The sequence below is a fragment of the Salvelinus fontinalis genome, chromosome 28 (assembly GCF_029448725.1).
Source record: "Salvelinus fontinalis isolate EN_2023a chromosome 28, ASM2944872v1, whole genome shotgun sequence".
Classification (NCBI taxonomy): Eukaryota; Metazoa; Chordata; class Actinopteri; order Salmoniformes; family Salmonidae; genus Salvelinus; species Salvelinus fontinalis.
In genome coordinates this window covers 33,580,229-33,601,447 of record NC_074692.1, presented here as the reverse complement: position 1 = coordinate 33,601,447, position 21,219 = coordinate 33,580,229, and the positions used below count along the sequence as shown (strand labels likewise).

At 41.9% G+C, this 21,219-nt stretch overlaps 1 protein-coding gene across 1 annotated transcript; it reads right to left on the bottom strand.

The window, feature by feature from the left end:
* Positions 1-616: 616 nt before the first annotated feature.
* On the bottom strand, positions 617-4,061 carry LOC129825834 (perforin-1-like). The gene is made up of 2 exons (XM_055885969.1): positions 3,867-4,061; positions 617-2,157 (listed from the first exon to the last, which is right to left on the bottom strand). The coding sequence occupies exons 1-2, from the start codon at positions 4,023-4,025 to the stop codon at positions 1,897-1,899; spliced, it is 420 nt and encodes a 139-aa protein (XP_055741944.1). The 5' UTR covers positions 4,026-4,061; the 3' UTR covers positions 617-1,896.
* Positions 4,062-21,219: the final 17,158 nt, after the last annotated feature.

The following is a 21,219-nucleotide window of genomic DNA, read 5'->3' as shown; positions in this document are numbered from 1 at the left end:
TTCCCTATATTGTGCACTACTTTTGACCAGGGCCCATAGAGTGGGTAGTGCACTACATAGAGAATAGGGTGCCATTTGGAACACACCCAGGAACTAATAGCTGAGTGACGTATCATGTGTCATCATGACGTATTCCCACGGCAACACATTTTTCACACCTGTGTTCGTTCAAGCTGGCCTGAAATGTGATTGGTACGCCTCGTCCCAACATTGTTATATTTAAAACATGTTTCGTTACAGCACAAGAAGAATCCAGTATCTGTACATCTGGTCTGGTTCCTTAATTAAATACCTAAATTAGCTCTATACTTTTACTGCTTTCTTACTTTGTCATAACCCCAAATAAACATTCTTCGCAGGGGACAGGCTGTATATTTTCTTTGTTTTCAAACTTTTCAACTGGCGTAAAATAGAACCAATAGTGAATCAGGAAGAGCCGGGCATTTGTTGCCTGACTGTAAAAACACACATATATATCTCTTCAAATCACTTCCTGGTTTTTGTTGTTGTAATCTCTAAGAATTGTGTTCCTTTTCTAACAGACCTTCATGTAAGTGAGCCTCATTTCAACACAACAACAAAAATAGGAGAGAGACTGAAACCCCTGTGCAGTAAATCTAGTTTTTATTAATTGATGCCATTGTAGAGTGAGCACGGAAGTGACAGTTGGACAGAGCCAATCAGACACAGAGCTAGAAGGAGCATAACAGTACAAACATGCTGACAAGAGGTCAACTTCTTTACTACAGTTCACGAGATAAACAGACACAGAACCAATGTTTTATGATGACGTTTACTGGAAATAAGCAGTTGTACGTTGCTAAATTTGGTGCATGGACAGTCTTAAATCTGGTGCACTGTTTGTCATGCATGGTCCCTGATCCCCTGAGATCGGATTTACACCCAAATCAGTTAAATACAAAAAGTGGTGTAGACACTAATTACAATGAACTAACCGTAGGGGGGAGGTGGAGTTTTGTACTGCTCAATGTTCTAGAATCTAGTCTGTTATGATGAGCCTGAGGATGAGGTCAGGGGGAGGACGGTTTTTCAGCTCAGTTTTAGGAGAACGAGAAATCCATGTAACAGATGAGGGGTCCAAAGTGGGACGTTGTTGTAAATATAGATAAGAGGACAGAGATATGGAACCAGATGTTGTTGTAGATAAGAGGACAGAGATATGGAACCAGATGTTGTTGTAGATAAGAGGACAGAGATATGGAACCAGACGTTTATGTAGATAAGAGGACAGAGATATGGAACCAGATGTTTTTGTAGATAAGAGGACAGAGATATGGGACCAGATGTTTATGTAGATAAGAGGACAGAGATATGGGACCAGACATTGTTGTAGATAAGAGGACAGAGATATGGGACCAGACGTTGTTGTAGATAAGAGGACAGAGAAATGGGACCAGATGTTTATGTAGATAACAAGAGGACAGATATATGAGACCAGATGTTTTTGTAGATAAGAGGACGGAGATATGGAACCAGACATTGTTGTAGATAACAAGAGGCCTCTACTCTAGCTGGATATAGGACTATCAGTAATAAATGCTGTTTTAGCTATGTGGAGGGGGTCTAATGGGCTCCCGGGTGAACTGTAGGCTTTAGGGTGTAGGAGTAGTACAGGGTCTACTGTTGAGGCTTTAGGGTGTAGGAGTAGTACAGGGTCTACTGTAGAGGATCTAGGGTGTAGGACTGTAGAGGCTCTAGGGTGTAGGAGTAGTACAGGGTCTACTGTAGGGGCTCTAGGGTGTAGGAGTAGTACAGTGTCTACTGTAGGGGCTCTAGGGTGTAGGAGTAGTCCAGGATCTACTGTAGAGGATCTAGGGTGTAGGAGTAGTACAGGGTCTACTGTAGGGGCTCTAGGGTTTAGGAGTAGTACTGGGTCTACTGTAGAGGCTCTAGGGTGTAGGAGTAGTACAGGGTCCCGCCCTTCTTCAGGAAACATTGATGCTGCCAAGTTCCGTTCTTGATGGAGCGCTCGCAGGTCCCCAGCAGGTCGTCAAAGAGCAAGTCACTGTCGTACACCTCCAGCCTCACAGGGTTGTTCTCATGGGCGTTAAAGAAGTTGAAGTCCTCCTTCCACCAGGGGTCATGGTTGTTGTTCTTTACCTCTGTCTTCCCGCCGTAGCCAGAGCCCATAAACACCTAAATTAAAATGATACTAGTGATGATAATGACAATAATGATGATGATGATGATGATGATGATGATGATGATGATGATGATGATGATAAGAATAATGATACTGATAATAATGATAATAATGGCAATACTGATTATGGCAATGATGATAATTATGATGATAATTAAAATACTGATTATGGTAATGGCGATAATGACGATGATGATGACACTACTGATTATGGTAATGCTGACACTGACGATGATGATGACACTACTGATTATGGAAATGTTGATACTGATGATGATGATGATGATGTGTGTTATAATTATCATTGGCATCATTACCATAATCAGTATTGTCATTATCGTCATTATTACCAGTATCACGACCCGCTACCAAAACCCCCCACAAGGGTGCATTCTCAGCCCTCTCCTGTACTCCCTGTTCACCTATGACTGCGTGGCCATGCACGCCTCCAACTCAATCATCAAGTTTGCAGACGACACTACAGTGGTAGGCTTGATTACCAACAACGACGAGACGGCCTACAGGGAGGGGGTGAGGGCCCTCGGAGTGTGGTGTCAGGAAAATAACCTCTCACTTAACGTCAACAAAACAAAGGAGCTGATCATGGACTTCGGGAAACAGCAGAGGGAGCAGCCCCCTATCCACATCGACGGGACAGTAGTGGAGAAGGTGGAAAGTTTTAAGTTCCTTGGCGTACACATCACGGACAAACTGAAATGGTCCACCCACACAGACAGAGTGGTGAAGAAGGCGCAGCAGCGCCTCTTCATCCTCAGGAGGCTGAAGAAATTTGGCTTGCCACCGAAAACACTCACAAACTTTCGAGAGGTTCGAGAGCATCCTGTCGGGCTGTATCACCACCACAACCGTAAGGCTCTCCAGAGGGTAGTGAGGTCTGCACAACGCATCACCGGGGGCAAACTACCTGCCCTCCAGGACACAAGATCATCAAGGACAACAACCACCCGAGCCACTGCCTGTTCACCCCGATATCATCCAGAAGGCGAGGACAGTACAGGTGCATCAACGCTGGGACCGAGAGACTGAAAACAGCTTCTATCTCAAGGCCATCAGACTGTTAAACAGCCATCACTAACATTGAGTGACTGCTGCCAACATACTGACTCAAATCTCTAGCCACTTTAATAATTAATAATTGAATGTAATAAATATATCACTAGCCACTTTAAACAATGCCCCTTTATATAATGTTTACATACACTACATTACTCATATGTATATACTGTACTCTATACCATTTACTGCATCTTGCCTATGCCGTTCGGCCATCGCGCATCCATATATATATATGTACGTATTCTTATTCATTCCTTTACACTTGTGTGTATAAGGTAGTTTGTAGCTTCGTGTTCCTAGATATTACTGCACGGTCGGAACTAGAAGCACAAGCATTTTGCTACACTCGCATTATCATCTGCTAACCATGTGTGACCAATACGATTTGATTTGATTTATCATCATTCTTATCATTATCATCATTATTATTACAATTATTTTCATTATCGTCATTAGATTAGATGTATAAAGCCCCCCCCAGATGCTCATAGTATAGGGGGGAAGGGTGACTCACCTCATCTAATCTACTAATGTATAGCACTGGCACCTGGCTATTTTGCACCAGACAGATCACCACACATCATCTATCATGGTGGACAGGTGACTCAGGTGAGGAGAGATTTACCTTGACGTAGGCATCAGGGGTCTGGAACAAGCCGCTGTTCAGGTCGCTGGCTCTGAGGTTGAACACCTTGAGGACCTTACGTTCCTCTGCTGCATAGATCTGGACCACAGTCAGAACACACACCACCAGCAGGCACCACAGAAGAGAGGAGGAGGACATGTCTCTCAGTCAGATAGGGCTTGATCCGTGGAGGGAAGTCAACTAGGAGAAGGGGGACAAAGAGAGAGAGAGAGAGAGAGAGAGAGAGAAGAGAAGCAGAGCGAGAGAGAGAGAGAAGAGAAGCAGAGCGAGAGAGAGAGAGAGAAGAGAAGCAGAGCGAGAGAGAGAGAGAAGAGAAGCAGAGCGCGAGAGAGAGAGAGAGAGAGAGAGAGAGAGAGAGAGAGTGTGTGAAGTTTGAAGTTTGTGGAAATGTGAAAATAATCTTGGAGAAAATAACATTTTAGATCTGGTAAAAGATAATTCATCGAAAAAAAACATGCATTTTCAAACTGTAGAACCCAGTTCCTACATTTCAATATAAAAATTGTATCAAACAAAACTATGCTACATTTTATCTCTGGGACCCTCAGGATGACAAATCAGAGCAAGATTACTGACCAGTTTCTAAAAGTTTCTTGTTGTTGTGCACTCTCCTCAAACAATAGCATGGTATCTTTTCACTGCAATAGCTTCTGTAAATTGGACAGTGCAGTTAGATTAACAATAATTTAAGCTTTCTTAAATTATGTCTATGTCCTGGAAATGTTCTTGTTACTTACAACCTAATGCTAATCACATTAGCGCACGTTAGCTCAACCGTCCCGCGGGGGAGGGGGGGGGGGGGGTCCCGTAGAGGTTAAAGAGAGCATAAGAGCTTGTCACAGAGCATAAACCGTCTTCAAACCGTAAACATACACACATAACAATGTAATAACAATGTATGTCCATTTCAAGGTCTTGATCAGTTTAGGGATTACAACTAGGAGAGACAAGGATAAAATACACATGCCACATACAGAGAGAATAAGAGAGAGAGAAGTCAAGATACTTCTGAGAAAAACTAACCCAGTACAGACAAAGAAAACTACAGAGAGAAAGAGTAGCCAAGATATTTCTGAGAGAAACAAACCAAATAGAGACAATGAAAAGACTACAGAGAGAATGAGAGATAGAAAGATGGATTGGCGGTCCTTTACCTCAGCTTTGTAACCTCTGAATGTTGTACATTCTACCCCTGTAAACATAACATACTGTACACTCCCCTCAGCCCCCTCCACTCTAAAGGTGATAGCAACATACATATGGTCAGTTCTCAAGCATCGTCTCAGCCAATGAGTGTCCACGATGCTGGCTCTGAGACAGCAACGCCCTATACTACGTGGCAAACAGGGGTTTGAACTGAAATCCTATTTTGCATCCCAAAAAGCACCCTATTCCCTATACAGCACTATGGGCCCTGGTCAGAAGTAGAGCACTATATAGGGAATATGGTGGAATTTGGGATGAAGCCCGGGTTAACAGAGATGGTCTCATTACATAATGAAAGTTAGGGTACGCCTGTGAGAAAAGGCTTTCCTCCAACAGGTGGGTGACAACAAGGGCCAACAATGTTGTCATGGTTAACAGAGGTAGAAATGGTCTCATTACATAATGAAAGGTAGGTTACGGTACGCCTGTGAGAAAAGGCTTTCCTCCAACAGCTGGGTGACAAAAGAGTCAGAGTTAATCTTACCAAAAACTATAAACCTGTAGCTAATATCGACCAAGTCTTCACAACCTAATTATACTATCTAACTAAGATATCTTTAGCTATCTAGCTAGCTTGTCTGCTTGCCGGCTGAAGCATCACCGCCTGGGTTAACAGAGACTAAGAGTCTGAGCCTGTCTGGCAGGGTGGGTCCAAAAGCCAAAACCTGGGATTGGTGAGCAATATACAAGAATTTCTCAAAGCTGCTAATGAAAACCTTGACAACATCGTACCTAGCCATTTGGAATTCCACTGGAGTACCCCACCCAGGTAGTGGCAGTGCTGGCAACATTAGCTGGAGTGGGAGGGGAGGAGAGGAGACATATCTGGTCTAGTTGGGCCCTGCTATTCACTCGGTTCAACTTTACCATGGGGAGTTACACTCAGACAATCAGTGGGAGCATATTATTGTGGCCCTGGCGGTACAGAATATTGAAAGGGTCTGACTGCACAGTGGTGCTTGGGAAGATGGGCGACGACGGGGGACCAGCGTGTGTTGGTGTTGGGGGGATATCCGAGCTCCACCAGCTAGGACTAGATATTGGTTAATCAAATCTTCTCATTCCTGCTGTCATGACATTGCCCTGTTGTATGAGTTTTATGACCCCCATAAATACCTCTCCCCATTTTCTCTCCTCCCTACAGAATGGACTCTTGGAAAGCCCTTTGTTAACATAGAGAGAGTATGGTAACATCAAAAGGTTGGGGAATGGTACAATATTTCTGTAATCCAACCAGTTGAAAGTGTCCGTTGGTACTTAAAGAATATGATGTCAGATCAGTTGGTGTCTGGGACATTATATCTGATGTCCCATGATGACAACATACATTTTATCTTGGAAAGTCTACACATTCTAGTTATCAGATTCACATGGAATTGTTGTGCAATTTTTAGCTTATAAATGAGAGAATTGTTTTCATAAGTTAACTATGCTCACTCAGTGGCCACGCCCAAGTGAACAGACATTGGTTGAGAACTATGAAACACGCCCTTCTCTCCCCCAATACAAAAGCCCGTTGACGGAAGTCAACCTTAGTTCCTGACGACGTGAGGACTGGTGTCCATATGTTTAAAAGGGCTAATTTCAATGTGGAGGAGGTGCTCACCATGATGGAAGGATGAATTTCGACTAGACCAGCCAGAATACAGCACGAGCTGAGTATGGCAACTTGGTATGAACTCTTATTCACTAAAGAAGTGATACATCCTAGACGTCAAGTTATCAGCTGCAGCTGTAAATATATGTGGCCTAATAAAGGACAGACAATCTCCTGAGAAGACAGGGTACTTCTGTCCGCTCTACAACACTACGACCAGAAAGATTCTACAAAAGACAAGGGCGATCTCTGCTGGGCAAACCAGTCTTCCATCTTCGACCCATCTATCGAAGCGCAGCTCAGTGTAAATATATATCTTGCATTTTCCTTTTCCGAATGGGTGGTTCTTAGAATGCATAAGATTCTGTATTTAAGGTAGCATAGCGTCTCAAGGTCCGATAGAGACCCAATCCCCTTTGTCCCTCAGTCTTCCCGCTCTTTTATTCAAACCCAACCCCCTTTGAGTAACCAGCTGTCATATCGGTTTCGTCTGCATAGGGACTTTATTTTATGACATGATTAGTAATCGATGTATGATCCATCCTGTGTATATGTAATTCTGTGTGATTATTTAGGTATTTAGTCAATAATAATTAAGCCAATTTTTGTATTGCTGATTTAACTTGTTAGCCAGGGTTTGTGATGATAACCAAGAATTTTACGACGTTCAGATGAGACTGAATAAAGATAAGATTTTTAAGTAACTCCTCGTGTCTTTCATTGGTGGCTCCTTGGGAGGAGATGGTGTTGCGGAGCTGGTCCAAGTCTGCTGGGTCAGTCACGGCTAGTTTGTACTAACATGACTCAAGATAAAATCCAGATGCAGACCCATGAAGCAGACAGTTCAAATCTCAGATGTTTAATACAAAACAGGGGGCAGACAAAAGGCAGGTCCAGGGCAAGCAGAGGTCGGTAATCCAAGACAACATCAATCAGGGACACAACGGCAGGCAGGCTCAGGGTCAGGGCAGGCAAAATGGACAGAACCAGGAGGACTAGAAAACAGAAACTAGAGCACAATTTGGTAAAAGACCAAGTCCATATTATGGCAAGAACAGCTCAAATAAGCAGAGAAATGACAGTCCATCATTACTTTAAGACATTAAGGTCAGTCAATCCGGAACATTTCAAGAACTTTGAAAGTTTCTTCAAGAGCAGTCTCAAAAACCATGAAATGCAATGATGTAACTGGATCTCATGAGGACCGCCACAGGAAAGGAAGACCCAGAGTTACCTCTGCTGCAGAGGTTAAGATCATTAGAGTTACCAGCCTCAGAAATTGCAGGCTAAATAAATGCATCACAGAGTTCAAGTAACAGACACATCTCAACATCAACTGTTCAACGGAGACCTCGTGAAGCAGGCCTTGATGGTCGAATTGCTACAAAGAAACCACTACTAAAGGACACCAATAATAAGAAGAGACTTGCTTGGGCCAAGAAACACGAGCAATGGACATTAGACCGGTGGAAATCTGTCCTTTGGTGTGATGAGTCCAAATTTGAGATGTTTGGTTCCATCCGCCTTGTCTTTGTGAGACGCAGAGTAGGTGAACGGATTATCTCTGCATGTGTGGTTCCCACCGTGAAGCATGGAGGAGGAGGTGTGATGGTGTGGGGATGCTTGCTGGTGACACTGTCTGGGATTTATTTAGAGTTCAAGACACACTTTAACAGCATGTCTACCACAGCATTCTGCAGCGATACGCCATCCCATCTGGTTTGCGCTTAGTGGGACTATCATTTGCTTTTCAACAGGACAATGACCCAAAACACACCTCTGGGCTGTGTAAGGGCTATTTGACCAAGAAGGAGAGTGATGGAGTACTGCTGTCCTCCCCAATCACCCGACCTCAACCCAATTGGGATGGTTTTGGATGAGTTGGACTGCGGAGGGAAGGAAAAGCATCCAATAAGTGCCCAGCATATGTGGGGACTCCTTCAAGACTGTTGGAAAAGCAATCCAGGGGAGGCTGGTTTAGAGAATACCAAGAGTGTGCCAAACTGTCATCAAAGCAAAGGGTGGTGTCACGACTTCCACCAAAGGTGGTTCCTCCCCCTGTTCGGGCGGCGCTCGGCGGTCGTCGTCACCGGTCTACTAGTTGCCACCGATTCCTTTTTCTTTTCTGTTGGTTTTGTCTTGATTGTTTTCACCTGTATCTTATTTGTTGTTAATTAAGGGCTATTTAAACTCACAGGTCCCGCCTGCTGTTGTGCGGGCTTATCCTTTATGTCAGTGGTGTATTATTGTGTTTGCTGTCCGTTATTTTCCCTGATTGAGGGACTTATCGGTTTATTGGTCATTTTGCCTGGTTGTTGGCTGGACCCAGCTGAATAAAACGTATTAATTGGAAGCACTGCTCTCTGCGCCTGACTCCACACCCAGCACTCCTAGCGATCCGGTGGCAACTTTGAAGAATCTTAAATATAAAATATATTTTGATTTGTTTAACACTTTTTTGGCTACTACATGATTCCATATGTGATATTTCATAGTGTTGATGTCTTCACTATTATTCTACAATGTAGAAAATAGTAAAAATAAAGAAAAACCCTTGAATGAGTAGGTGTGTCCAAACTTTTCACTGGTAATATATATATATTTTATAACTAGATGCAGTAAAACCGAGGTGAAGGCATTCAAAAATTATGTTGGCTGCGTATCTGGCTCTGTACTGTAGGTGGCACCATGTGCTCTTTTTAAAGGATCCATGTCTACAGGGGTGGTCGGCCAGTCACTGGGATGACAACCCAACTTAGGATAGGAGGAAGTTTTATCGGGTGGAATATTGCAGGACAGTTAGTGGTTTACTTAGTGTAATCAAACTTGTCTGTATGTGAGTAAAATACTAAAAATGGTGTAACTTTATGAAGGCCCTTTTATTGCTAACTTGACGTTGCTTCACATTACAAGTCACATGAGAGTGAGATGCTTTCCTCATGAACTCCTACATTCCTTCAGGCCCTCATTAGCATATGGCCAATCAGTATGCAATATGCAAATAACACCACATCTCCCCTTTTCAGAGAACAAAGGGTAGACTGCATTTTTCTCAACAGACCTCAAGGGATTATTCTGCCCTTATGTCGGTAACTAGGTTCCTGCCTAGTTCTTCTGGAACATTTCAACATAGTCATGAACGTAAAAAGAGTGTTGATAGGGGACAGAATGTGTTCGGACCGTCAAATATTTGGTTTACACTTAACTCTTACCGAATTTCCACCAGTGCGAGGATATTGGAAATTGAATCAAAGCCTATTGGATGACAACTTGTTTTTAACCAAGACAGAATTTATACCTGAGTTTTTCCTGCAAAACTTAGGTACAGCAGATCCCCTTTTTACATGGGCCACTTTTAAAATTGCCTTTAGAGGCCATGCAGGTCAATACTCGTCTTGAAAACCAAAACTATTTAGGTCAAAAGTGTTCATCTAAACAAAGGAAATAGAGAAGCTAACAGTACAGATAGATAGCAATACAGCACTGCAACATAGAGGAACTAACAGTACAGTTAGATAGCAATACAACACTGTAACATAGAGGAACTAACAGTACAGATAGCAATAAAAACTGTAACATAGAGGAACTAACAGTACAGATAGATAGCAATACAGCACTGCAACATAGAGGAACTAACAGTACAGATAGATAGCAATACAGCACTGCAACATAGAGGAACTAACAGTACAGATAGATAGCAATACAACACTGTAACATAGAGGAACTAACAGTACAGATAGATAGCAATACAGCACTGTAACATAGAGGAACTAACAGTACAGATAGATAGCAATACAGCACTGTAACAGAGGAACTAACAGTACAGATAGATAGCAATACAGCACTGTAACAGAGGAACTAACAGTACAGATAGATAGCAATACAGCACTGTAACAGAGGAACTAACAGTACAGATAGCAGTACAACACTGTAACAGAGGAACTAACAGTACAGATAGATAGCAATACAGCACTGTAACATAGAGGAACTAACAGTACAGATAGCAATACAACACTGTAACACAGAGGAACTAACAGTACAGATAGATAGCAAAACAACACTGTAACATAGAGGAACTAACAGTACAGATAGATAGCAATACAACACTGTAACATAGAGGAACTAACAGTACAGATAGCAATACAACACTGTAACAGAGGAACTAACAGTACAGATAGCAATACAACACTGTAACATAGAGGAACTAACAGTACAGATAGCAATACAACACTGTAACAGAGGAACTAACAGTACAGATAGCAATACAACACTGTAACAGAGGAACTAACAGTACAGATAGCAATACAACACTGTAACATAGAGGAACTAACAGTACAGATAGCAATACAACACTGTAACAGAGGAACTAACAGTACAGATAGATAGCAATAAAAACTGTGACATAGAGGAACTAACAGTACAGATAGATAGCAATACAACACTGTAACAGAGGAACTAACAGCACAGATAGCAATACAACACTGTAACATAGAGGAACTAACAGTACAGATAGCAATACAACACTGTAACATAGAGGAACTAACAGTACAGATAGATAGCAATACAGCACTGCAACATAGAGGAACTAACAGCACAGATAGCAATAAAAACTGTAACATAGAGGAACTAACAGTACAGATAGATAGCAATACAACACTGTAACATAGAGGAACTAACAGTACAGATAGATAGCAATACAACACTGTAACATAGAGGAACTAACAGTACAGATAGCAATACAACACTGTAACAGAGGAACTAACAGTACAGATAGCAATACAACACTGTAACATAGAGGAACTAACAGTACAGATAGATAGCAATACAACACTGTAACAGAGGAACTAACAGCACAGATAGCAATACAACACTGTAACAGAGGAACTAACAGTACAGATAGCAATACAACACTGTAACAGAGGAACTAACAGTACAGATAGCAATACAACACTGTAACATAGAGGAACTAACAGTACAGATAGCAATACAACACTGTAACAGAGGAACTAACAGTACAGATAGCAATACAACACTGTAACATAGAGGAACTAACAGTACAGATAGATAGCAATACAACACTGTAACAGAGGAACTAACAGTACAGATAGCAATACAACACTGTAACACAGAGGAACTAACAGTACAGATAGATAGCAAAACAACACTGTAACATAGAGGAACTAACAGTACAGATAGATAGCAATACAACACTGTAACATAGAGGAACTAACAGTACAGATAGCAATACAACACTGTAACAGAGGAACTAACAGTACAGATAGCAATACAACACTGTAACATAGAGGAACTAACAGTACAGATAGCAATACAACACTGTAACAGAGGAACTAACAGTACAGATAGCAATACAACACTGTAACAGAGGAACTAACAGTACAGATAGCAATACAACACTGTAACATAGAGGAACTAACAGTACAGATAGCAATACAACACTGTAACAGAGGAACTAACAGTACAGATAGATAGCAATAAAAACTGTGACATAGAGGAACTAACAGTACAGATAGATAGCAATACAACACTGTAACAGAGGAACTAACAGCACAGATAGCAATACAACACTGTAACATAGAGGAACTAACAGTACAGATAGCAATACAACACTGTAACATAGAGGAACTAACAGTACAGATAGATAGCAATACAGCACTGCAACATAGAGGAACTAACAGCACAGATAGCAATAAAAACTGTAACATAGAGGAACTAACAGTACAGATAGATAGCAATACAACACTGTAACATAGAGGAACTAACAGTACAGATAGATAGCAATACAACACTGTAACATAGAGGAACTAACAGTACAGATAGCAATACAACACTGTAACAGAGGAACTAACAGTACAGATAGCAATACAACACTGTAACATAGAGGAACTAACAGTACAGATAGATAGCAATACAACACTGTAACAGAGGAACTAACAGCACAGATAGCAATACAACACTGTAACAGAGGAACTAACAGTACAGATAGCAATACAACACTGTAACAGAGGAACTAACAGTACAGATAGCAATACAACACTGTAACATAGAGGAACTAACAGTACAGATAGCAATACAACACTGTAACAGAGGAACTAACAGTACAGATAGCAATACAACACTGTAACATAGAGGAACTAACAGTACAGATAGATAGCAATACAACACTGTAACAGAGGAACTAACAGTACAGATAGCAATACAACACTGTAACACAGAGGAACTAACAGTACAGATAGATAGCAATACAACACTGTAACATAGAGGAACTAACAGTACAGATAGATAGCAATACAACACTGTAACAGAGGAACTAACAGTACAGATAGCAATACAACACTGTAACAGAGGAACTAACAGTACAGATAGCAATACAACACTGTAACAGAGGAACTAACAGTACAGATAGCAATACAACACTGTAACATAGAGGAACTAACAGTACAGATAGATAGCAATACAACACTGTAACAGAGGAACTAACAGCACAGATAGCAATACAACACTGTAACAGAGGAACTAACAGTACAGATAGCAATACAACACTGTAACAGAGGAACTAACAGTACAGATAGCAATACAACACTGTAACATAGAGGAACTAACAGTACAGATAGCAATACAACACTGTAACAGAGGAACTAACAGTACAGATAGATAGCAATACAGCACTGTAACATAGAGGAACTAACAGTACAGATAGCAATACAACACTGTAACAGAGGAACTAACAGTACAGATAGCAATACAACACTGTAACAGAGGAACTAACAGTACAGATAGCAATACAGCACTGTAACATAGAGGAACTAACAGTACAGATAGATAGCAATACAACACTGTAACAGAGGAACTAACAGTACAGATAGCAATACAACACTGTAACAGAGGAACTAACAGTACACGTAGATAGAAATAAAAACTGTAACAGAGGAACGGAATAAGACTTTTACTCAAGTAGTATTTTACTGGGGACTTTCACTTTTACTTGAGTCATTTTTTTACTAAGGTATCTTTACTTTTACTCAAGTATTGACATTGGGTACTTTTTCCACCACTAAAAGTTTGCCGAATTAGATAATATTTTGCTACCATGGAAAGAACAACACCAGTCTATTTGTGGGGAAATCACCCTGATGAATTATTTAGTCAAATCCCAGTTTACTTATTTACTTATGGCCCTGCTACACCTAACGACTGGTTTTGAAATTATGTTAGCAAAAAATATTCCACTTTATTTGAAACAGCAAGCCAGACGAAATTAAACGGGCCTATTTATATTAATATGAACTTGGAAGGCAGAAATGATTAAATATTAAAGCATTGGACCTCTCACTAAAGGCTTCAGTCAGACAAAAGTTATACTTAAATCCAAACTGGTTATCTAGCAGATTAGTAAGAATGGCCCTTTTCCCTTCATTCAGATGTCAATCTTTCACTTTCGGGTTATTTGAAAATGAAATAATCTCCAAAATATTGCTATTTTTTAAAACAAGCAATAGAAAGCTGGTTGCAATTTCAGATTAACCCACCAAAAAAGACAAGACAAATATTATGGTTAAACTCAAATATACAACTGGTGAAAAAAATATTGTTTTGGGAATGTTTAACCTCTAACGAGCCTCTACCCCGGATCCGGGAGCACCCCCCCCCCCCCCCCCCCCCCCCCCCACACCACCATGATGAGATAGATCCTGAGGCCTATTGTCGTGCCGTTCATCCGCCGCCATCATCTCATGTTTCAGAATGATAATGCTCCATGTCGTGCATAAGACCAGCCCTTAGCCGTTAAATATTGGCCATATACCACACCCCTTCGTGCCTTATTGCTTAAGTATACAATTCCTGAAAGCTGAAAATGTCCCAGTTCTTCCATGGCCTACATACTCACCAGACGTGTCACCCATTGAGCATGTTTGTGATGCTCTGGATCAACGTGTACAACAGCGTTCCAGTTCCCGCCAATATCCAGCAACTTTGAACAGCCATTGAAGAGGAGTGGGACAACATTCCACAGGACACAATCAACAGCCTGATCAACTCTATGTGAAGGAGATGTGTCGCGGTGCATGAGGCAAGTAGTAGTCACACTAGATAGTGACTGGTTTTCTGATCCATGCCCCTTACCTTTTTTTAAAGTATCTGTGACCAACAGATGCATATCTGTATTCCCAGTCATGTGAAATCCATAGATTAGGGCCTAATGAATTTATTTCAGTTTTACAGGCAAGACAAAATATGTAAATCTATTAGCTAACCACGTTAGCAAAAGACACCACTTTTCTAACTCCATCAGTTTCTTACTCCATCAGGTGCTATCACCAATTCGGCTAAACTAAGATATTGATAGCCACTAACCAAGAAAAAACCTCATCAGATGACAGTCTGATAACATATTTATGGTATAGGTTTTGTTAGAAAAATGTGCATATTTCAGGTAGATATCATAGTTTACAATTGCACCCACCGTCACAAATGGACTAGAATAAATACATAGAGCAACGTGTTTACCTAATTACTAATCATCAAACATTTCGTAAAAATACACAGCATACACTAATCGAAAGACACAGATCCTGTGAATACAGGCAATATTATTATTGTAAGTGTCTTACAGCGAAAACACAATAAATCGTTATATTAGCATACCACATACGCAAACGTTACCCGAGCACTGATTCTAGCCAAAGAGAGCGATATCATATAATCGCCAAAATATATTAATTTTTTCACTAACCTTCTCAGAATTCTTCCGATGACACTCCTGTAACATCATATTACAACATACATATACAGTTTGTTCGAAAATGTGCATATTTAGCCACCAAAATCATGGTTAGACAATGACAAAAGTTGCCCAGCTGGTCAGACAATGTCGTGCGCCATATTAGACAGTGATCTAGTCGTATACATAAATACTCATAAACGTGACTAAAAAATATAGGGTGGACAGCGATTGATAGACAATTTAATTCTTAATACAATCGCTGATTTACATTTTTTTAATTATCCTTACTATTCAATACAGTTTGCGCCAAGCGAAGCTACGTCAAACAAAATGGCGTCATAAGCGATTAACATTTCTCGACAGAAACACGATTTATCATAATAAATTGTTCCTACTTTGATCTGTTCTTCCATCAGAATCTTGGGCAAAGAATCCTTTCTTGGGTCTAATCGTCTTTTGGTCGAAAGCTGTCCTCTTGCCATGTGGAAATGCCAACTGCGTTCGGCATGAACTGGAAACCTGCCCGGCTCTTCAAAAAGTTTCAGAAATAAATGTCCCAAAATGCGCACTAAACGGATATAAATTGCTATAAAACGGTTTAAATTAACTACCTTATGATGTTTTTAACTCCTATAACGAGTAAAAACATGACCTGAGAAATATTACTGGCTCCACTAATGCTTGGAAAAAGAACGGGTCGGTGTCCACCGTGCGTCCGGCGCAGCTGGAAAGGAGTTCCTACCTACACGTGTTTTTGTTTTATAGTGGCTGTGATTGGGCAATCGATACCATTCAAAGCGTCATCACGTAAAGGCATCCAGGGGAAGACGTAAGCAGTGTCCGTATCCTTATAGCATTCACAGTGACCTTTAAACTGACTCCAGATCAGGCGCCAAAATGTGTGAAATCTGACTCCATGTCAGGGAAATTGCTGTAGAATGAGTTCTGTTCCACTCAGAGACAAAATTCCAACGGCTATAGAAACTAGAGACTGTTTTCTATCCAATAATAGTAATAATATGTATATTGTACGATAAAGTAGGAGAGTAGGAAGCCGTTTAATCTGTAATGCAAATATGCTAATGAGTAAACAGCACCCCCTGTAGTCGCAAGAAGTTAAGAGAGGGGGGGTTAACGAGGGGTGGAAACTCAGGATTCTTGACAACGAGGACGAGGAGTCAGCTAATATAAATCTTTATAAGTCTGGAACAGTAATGGTACAGGGCAACCCCAAACAGTTTCAGCTGGACTTTCACCTAATCAAAGAATTAGCCCAGCAGGAGAAGCTCTCCCTTGATAAAGATACCCCCACCCCAAGCGGGTCAGACCAGACCTCTTCATCAGGACCCACAGACGAGCAACCCTCAGCAGACAGTCAACCTCCCAGCACAGAGTACTTCCCCCTCATTGAAATGAAGGATAAATTCACCCAGCTGGAGGTAAGGCAACTTTTTCCCAAACACAGTGTGTCTAAACTCTGGTGTCCAAACACCCAGCGCGCCCTAGACCTTCTGTCTGAGGACAAACTAGGCTCACCTAGCCACATAATAATACACACAGGCACAAACGACCTGAGAGCACAGCAGGAAAGGGTGGCCACAGCACTGAAGGGAGTGATTGAAAAAGCTTCTTCTACGTTCCCCAACGCACAAGTGGTTATCTCCACCCTGCTACCACGAAAAGACTTCCACCCTGCTACAATACAGCGGGTAAACGCAAGCATTTCCCGTGACTGTGCTTCAAAACCAAATGTCTTTCTGGCCCACCACTCCACCCTGGACTTGAACAGCCTCTATGACCAGGTCCACCTCTACAAGGCAGCAGTGCCCACCTTTGCCCGGACTCTAAAGGACATCGCTCTCAAACGCAGCCCCAACAGCAACAGATCAATAGACACCCCACCCAGACCAGCGAGACACCCTCCAAGAACTTCAGGACCCCCCCCTGGACCTACACATAGAGGACCCACGACAAGAGGACTTACATCCAGACCACAGCACCCCCAGACACATCCACACCCCCACCCCAACCAATCAACACCCCCCCACATCAACCATGCCCACACCCCATTTAGGCCCCCTCAGATCAGACCTATGCCACTCCTGCCCACCCCATGCACCCCACCCCCGCAAAGAGGGCATCAACATGGAAGTCACACATACGCCCAGGTAGTGAGCGGGCAAACAGGCCCAACCCCCACTCTTACACTCGCCCAAGCCAACGGCATGTACCAGATGCTCAGCAGGCTCTGCTCACACTTACTGGCCTGAGGCCAAACCATGACCAACAACATTGGACACTTTATGGAACAAAAAGCCTTCACTATATCATCCTGGAATATCCAAGGCCTGAGGTTATCTGCCTTTGGCCTAAAGAGCAAGAACCCGGACTTCACCAAAGAAATCGGTAATGCAGACATTGTCATCCTGCAAGAAACCTGGTATAGAGGAGACGGACTCACTGGTTGCCCTCTAGGTTACAGAGAGCTGGTAGTCCCATCCACCAAACTACCAGGTGTGAAACAGGGAAGGGACTCAGGGGGAATGCTAATTTGGTATAGAGCAGACCTAACTCACTCCATTAAATTAATCAAAACAGGAACATTTTACATTTGGCTAGAAATTCAAAAGGAAATTATCTTTAACAGAGAAAAATGTCCTCCTGTGTGCTACCTATATCCCCCCACTAGAATCCCCATATTTTAATGAAGACAGCTTCTCCATCCTGGAGGGGGAAATCAATCATTTCCAGGCCCAGGGACATGTATTAGTCTGTGGCGACCTAAATGCCAGAACTGGACACGAACCTGACACCCTCAGCACACAGGGGGACAAGCACCTGCCTGCAGGTGACAGCATTCCCTCCCCCATATGCCCCCCTAGGCATAACTATGACAACATAACCAACAAAAACGGGTCACAACTCCTGCAGCTCTGTCGCACGCTGGGTATGTACATAGTCAATGGTAGGCTTCGAGGGGACTCCTATGGTAGGTACACCTATAGCTCATCTCTTGGCAGTAGCACTGTAGACTACTTTATCACTGACCTCAACCCAGAGTCTCTCAGAGCGTTCACAGTCAGCCCACTGACACCCCTATCAGATCACAGCAAAATTACAGTCTACTTGAACAGAGCAATACTCAATCATGAGGCATCAAAGCCAAAGGAACTGAGTAACATTAAGAAATGCTATAGATGGAAGGAATGCAGTTTGGAAACCTACCAAAAAACAATTAGGCAACAGCAAATCCAATCCCTTTTAGACAACTTCCTGGGTAAAACGTTCCACTGCAATAGTGAAGGTGTAAACTTGGCAGTAGAAAATCTTAACAGTATATTTGACCTCTCAGCTTCCCTATCAAATCTAAACATCTCAAATAGAAAACCGAAGAAAATGAACAACAATGACAAATGGTTTGATGAAGAATGCAAAAATCTAAGAAATAAATTGAGAAACCTGTCCAACCAAAAACATAGAGACCCGGAAAACCTGAGTCTACGCCTTCACTATGGTGAATCACTAAAACAATACAGAAATACACTACGGAAAAAGAAGGAACAGCATGTCAGAAATCAGCTCAATGTAATTGAAGAATCCATAGACTCTAACCAATTCTGGGAAAATTGGAAAACACTAAACAAACAACAACACGAAGAATTATCTATCCAAAATGGAGATTTATGGGTAAACCACTTCTCCAATCTTTTTGGCTCTATAACAAAGAATAAAGAGCAAAAACATATACGTGATCAAATACAAATACTAGAATCAACTATTAAGAACTACCAGAACCCACTGGATTCTCCAATTACCTTGAATGAGTTACAGGACAAAATAAAAACCCTCCAACCCAAAAAGGCCTGTGGTGTTGATGGTATCCTTAATGAAATGATCAAATATACAGACAACAAATTCCAATTGGCTATACTAAAACTCTTTAACATCATCCTTAGCTCTGGCATCTTCCCCAATATTTTCAACCAAGGACTGATCACCCCAATCCACAAAAGTGGAGACAAATTTGACCCCAATAACTACCGTGGAATATGCGTCAACAGTAACCTTGGTAAAATACTCTGCATTATCATTAACAGCAGACTCGTACATTTCCTCAATGAACACAATGTACTGAGCAAATGTCAAATTGGCTTTTTACCAAATTACCGTACAACAGACCATGTATTCACCCTACACACCCTAATTGACAACCAAACAAACCAAAACAAAGGCAAAGTCTTCTCATGCTTTGTTGATTTCAAAAAAGCCTTCGACTCAATTTGGCATGAGGGTCTGCTATACAAATTGATGGAAAGTGGTGTTGGGGGTAAAACATACGACATTATAAAGTCCATGTACACAAACAACAAGTGTGCGGTTAAAATTGGCAAAAAACACACACATTTCTTCACACAGGGTCGTGGGGTGAGACAGGGATGCAGCTTAAGCCCCACCCTCTTCAACATATATATCAACGAATTGGCGTGGGTACTAGAACAGTCTGCAGCACCCGGTCTCACCCTACTAGAATCCGAAGTCAAATGTCTACTGTTTGCTGATGATCTGGTGCTTCTGTCACCAACCAAGGAGGGCCTACAGCAGCATCTAGATCTTCTGCACAGATTCTGTCAGACCTGGGCCCTGACAGTAAATCTCAGTAAGACCAAAATAATGGTGTTCCAAAAAAGGTCCAGTCGCCAGGACCACAAATTCCATCTAGACACCGTTGCCCTAGAGCACACAAAAAACTATACATACCTCGGCCTAAACATCAGCACCACAGGTAACTTCCACAAAGCTGTGAACGATCTGAGAGACAAGGCAAGAAGGGCATTCTATGCCATCAAAAGGAACATAAATTTCAACATACCAATTAGGATCTGGCTAAAAATACTTGAATCAGTCATAGAGCCCATTGCCCTTTATGGTTGTGAGGTCTGGGGTCCGCTCACCAACCAAGATTTCACAAAATGGGGCAAACACCAAATTGAGACTCTGCATGCAGAATTCTGCAAAAATATCCTTTGTGTACAACGTAGAACACCAAATAATGCATGCAGAGCAGAATTAGGCCGATACCCACTAATTATCAAAATCCAGAAAAGAGCCGTTAAATTCTACAACCACCTAAAAGGAAGCGATTCCCAAACCTTCCATAACAAAGCCATCACCTACAGAGAGATGAACCTGGAGAAGAGTCCCCTAAGCAAGCTGGTCCTAGGGCTCTGTTCACAAACACAAACACACCCCACAGAGCCCCAGGACAACAGCACAATTAGACCCAACCAAATCATGAGAAAACAAAAAGATAATTACTTGACACATTGGAAAGAATTAACAAAAAAACAGAGCAAACTAGAATGCTATTTGGCCCTAAACAGAGAGTACACAGTGGCAGAATACCTGACCACTGTGACTGACCCAAACTTAAGGAAAGCTTTGACTATGTACAGACTCAGTGAGCATAGCCTTGCTATTGAGAAAGGCCGCCGTAGGCAGACATGGCTCTTAAGAGAAGACAGGCTATGTGCACACTGCCCACAAAATGAGGTGGAAACCGAGCTGCACTTCCTAACCTCCTGCCCAATGTATGACCATATTAGAGACACATATTTCCCTCAGATCACACAGATCCACAAAGAATTTGAAAACAAATCCAATTTTGATAAACTCCCATATCTACTGGGTGAAATTCCACAGTGTGCCATCACAGCAGCAAGATTTGTGACCTGTTGCCACAAGAAAATGGCAACCAGTGAAAAACAAACACCATTGTAAATACAACC